This window comes from Balaenoptera physalus (genome assembly GCF_965194825.1).
Source record: "Balaenoptera physalus genome assembly, chromosome: 4".
In the NCBI taxonomy this organism is placed as follows: domain Eukaryota; kingdom Metazoa; phylum Chordata; class Mammalia; order Artiodactyla; family Balaenopteridae; genus Balaenoptera; species Balaenoptera physalus.
This window is the reverse complement of record NC_138891.1, coordinates 143,361,274-143,365,265: the sequence shown is the minus strand read 5'-3', so window position 1 is coordinate 143,365,265 and position 3,992 is coordinate 143,361,274. Positions and strand designations below refer to the sequence as shown.

Genomic DNA, 3,992 nt, shown 5'->3' with positions numbered 1-3,992 from the left:
CCTTCCATTACAGGGGTTGCGGGTTCAACCCCTGGTCAGGGAGCTAAGATCCCACATGGCTCCTGGCCAAGAAACCAAAACATAAAACACGGGCAATATGGTAACAAATTCAATAAAGACTTAAAAAAAAAAAAAGGTCCACGGCAAGAAAATATTAAAAAAAATAAAAACCAGCTGCAGGTATTATATTTTTATGAAAACGTATTGAATAAGTTTATTTAATACATTTGTTAACGTGTAGCTGATGATAAAAACAATTTTTTTGCTGCAGAAAAGCAAAAAAGAAAGAAAAGGAACTTCTACCTTTCAAGAGTTGTGAAATCTGCACGCACCACATACTGCACTTGCGCCGTCACCTGTCTTTTCAAGTACCCGAGGCTGGTCTGCGATTAAGCTAAGCTCTTGTCGCTGAGCAGGAACCCTGGTGGCCTGCTGCTGGGCGGGTTGCAGGATTGATGCCCAGGCCTGTTGACCCTGCCCTCCAGCCCCACGCTGAGCCTTTATCCTTTTCTCCCAGCCAGGCTAACACAGGCATTGACATGGCCCTGCCCCCTGACAGAGAGGTATTCACAGGCAACTGGAATCTGCTACCACCGCTGGCTTGCTACCAAAAAAGTGGGGTTGGAAGCAGCCTCTCCACTTTGGAATGGACGACGCTCTGGGGGTTGTACCATCTTGTGCAGGGGAGAAGCAGGTGGGGCCGGACCTAGAGGGAAGGGCTCCCCAGACAAACAGAATCTGGAGTGCCTGTGTAAACACAGGGGTATAAATGAGTCTTCTCGGCCGACGTGGCATGTTCTCTGAGCCGACGGGTCCCCAGAGCCCGCCCGTGACCATGGAGGCCAGAAAGTTCTGGCTGCTGGTGATGGTCCTGGCCTTGGTGTCCTCCAGCTCTACTGGGCAGTACGTGGGCCTGTGTGAGTACCGCTCTGACCTCCTCCCACTCAGCAGGAAGGAGGAGGGGCCGGGTGGCGGGGTGGGAGCACATGACGAGGGGACGGGACGTGGAAGAGCCAGGCTGGGGGCTTCCTGTGGCTTGAGGAGAGTGACCAGGTCCCTTAATAATTTAATAATTGCCACCTACCAGACGCACACATTTTCTCTCAACAGCTCTACAAATTGGGTCTTGCTGTCCCCATTTTACAGACAAGGAAACTGAGGCTCAGAAAGTTTATAACTGACCCTCTCGGGCAGTGTGGAAATCAGGATTGGAACCCAGGTCCACCTGGCTGGCAGCCAACACCGAAGCCCACTATCCCACTGCCTTCCTTGCTGGAGATTTCCGAATTACAATATAGGTCTTTGTGCATTATTCTGGCACATTCGCAAAACAAAAAGAAGAGACAAATGAAAACGATCACTTCCAGAACATTTTCGATACCTACAAACGCAGTTTTCATTTAGCCATCGCACCGCAGTTCCAATGGACTGTGGCTGCTCCGTTAACCAGGGTGTGAAGAAATCAGGGTGTGGCAGTTATCTCCTGAGAGGTCTCAAACTTGTCACCCATCAGAATCACCTGGAAGATTTTAAAACTCTCAAAGCCCAGGCTATGCCAACTATATCAGAGAGTCTCCGGGTGGGAGGAGGTATCAGTGGTTTTTCAAGATCCCCGGCTGATCCCAATGTGAGCAAAGTTTGGGAAGCAGTGGAATAAGGAATTATGAATTGGCAGCCGTAGGAGAGGCTCTGAGATGTCACGTGATTTCTATTTCCCTAAGGAAAAATCCAGTTTAAGAAATGAGGCAAAGTGGACGTTTGCTGAACTTCAGACATAAAGACTTACTTGGAAAATGAATATTAGAGGCCCAAGGATGTACAGGGAAGGTTTGACGGGGGGGGGGGGGGGGGGTAGGGAGATGCAGAGAAGAAGCAGAAAATAACACGCATTGTGATTTCCTCGTTTGAATGCCCGCCTTCTTCTTTTGTTTTAAGGGGGAGATTTTTTTGGTAAGACAGTGAAGGGGAACATTGTTTCCGGGTTCAGGGGCCCTGGATTCCCATGGGTACCTCCCAGCTGGAAGGAGTCCAGCCCTGTTGGCTTCCTGACGGGGTGCTAGGAGCTCCCAAGTGAGAGCCACCAGGCCGCCAGCCAGATCTCCTACGGACGTTTCTCTTTAAACATTTGGGGGAGAGTGTCCTCGACACGCAGACAAGCACAGGTTATGGGAGGGGTGAGATCACAGCCTTTGAACTCCGGAGCTGCGGGAGGGTGCGGACCTGCAAAGTGCAGCCGGTAGACCAACCCCAAGCCAGCAAGTGCTCTGACTGGGCTTTGTTTGGGACAGCGCCGAACCAGTGCAAGGTCCCGGCCAAGGAGAGGGTAGACTGCGGCTACCCCGAGGTCACCCCCGAGCAGTGCAACAACCGGGGCTGCTGCTTCGACTCCAGCATCTCCGGGGTGCCCTGGTGCTTCAAGCCCCTGCAGGAAACAGGTGAGTCAGCCCCACGTGCACGGGGGACCTTTCCGGGCCCCCAGGAAGCCACACACACACCTGGGCCCTGGGTGGGACCCCCTGCACCACGGCTGTCAGTTGGCCGAGGAGTTCTGCGCAAACTCTAATCATTCCAGAAACGTGTTCAAAGTCGAGGCCCTATGGAGAGGGAACTAGTTTAAAAACTACCCTGGAGAGAAATGGACAATACGTAGGTTTGGAAAGCTGGGCGGATTTCAAGGTCATTTTCAGCACACGACCCCTGCAGAGTCTCTGTCCTTTGCGACTGGCGACATGCTCTCGGCCGGGCTGGAGTCCTGGCACCTCTCCCCGCCCTGCCATCCCCCCCCCGCCCCCAGCACGAGGTGCTCACCCCTCCATCGCTGGAGCGGTGGGGTGCAGGACAGCCCCTGGGGAACCGCGTGTCAGGAGCAGGCTGTGCACGGGGGATTTGCTGTCTTGGCGCCATGCCTCACCCATCACACGGGGGGCGTGCAGGTGGCCGTGAGCCATCTGGCAGCCCCGGTGCCAGCTCACCGTCTAAGATGAACGTAGCTACCTAAGGCCCCTTCCTGGAATGAGCACCCGGGGGGGCCACTCTTGCCCTTCGTCCTCGAGTAACGACAAAGGAGGCCGCATCGCAGCCTGATCCCGGCTCCCTAATCAGCACGGGGCCCCCGCCCACTGTCCAGGGGCTCCTCCCCTTCCCAGCAAACCCGGGCAGAGGTCCAGATAAGGCTCTGGGCCCAGGAGGGAGAGTCACCCCTGCGCTGGCCGTCCCCGCTCTGCCGGCTCCTCGGCCTGCGACGACACTTCCTTGAACTCTGGCAGTGGCCCTGCCTGGGCCCGTCTCCAGTGCCATCTGCCCCGACAACCTGGGTCCCCGTGGGGCATGTGGCTATTGTCCCACGAGGGTCGGGGGGAACTCAACCCTTCCCCAGGGACTTGGTGTGGAAAGCAGCAAACGGTGCTGACCTTGGAGCCTGTCTGGAGCTGGAGAAGCAGGGCAGCGGGAGGGCAGGGACGAGACGGCTCAGGGTAATGCGTGTCTGTGCTTTGTTTCCAGAATGCACCTTCTGAGGCCATGCTGCTGCCGGACGGGTGAGAGGGGGACTCTGCCTGGTGCTAGAGCCACTCCTGTTCTATCACCTGCTCCCGGCAAGCGCCGCCCCTAATGTGCGAGGCCTGATGCCTTAAAGAATAAAGCTCCCGTACTCAGCATGTGGACACGTCTTGCTGAGACTTCCTGCTGTTGTGTTTTATTTCTGCCGAGTCACTCTCTCCCTTCTGAGCATTTCACAGACGTGGGCAGCGGAGGGTGTCTTAGCATCTCCCAGCAGAGGGTCTCCCCCAGGCCTGGGGAGGAGGGAAGGGCCCCAAAGTAGCTCCCTAGCTGTGAGGGTGCAGCAAACCTCACATCTAGTGCTGACCTGACGGGGAGGGCAAGCCACCTTCTAAGTGTCACTTGAGAAACATCGTTTCAAATGTAAGTTCCAAAAAAAAAAAAAGATTATTAATGTCTTTCTTGGCGAAGAGAAAGCCAATAAAACCATCTTA

General features: G+C 55.0%; 1 protein-coding gene across 1 annotated transcript; it reads left to right on the top strand.

Annotated features, from left to right (window-relative positions):
* Positions 1-742: 742 nt before the first annotated feature.
* On the top strand, positions 743-3,658 carry TFF3 (trefoil factor 3). Its single transcript, XM_082458376.1, has 3 exons — positions 743-917; positions 2,289-2,435; positions 3,502-3,658. Exons 1-3 carry the CDS (start codon positions 770-772, stop codon positions 3,513-3,515), a joined length of 309 nt encoding a protein of 102 aa, XP_082314502.1. The 5' UTR covers positions 743-769; the 3' UTR covers positions 3,516-3,658.
* The last annotated feature ends 334 nt before the right edge of the window (positions 3,659-3,992 follow it).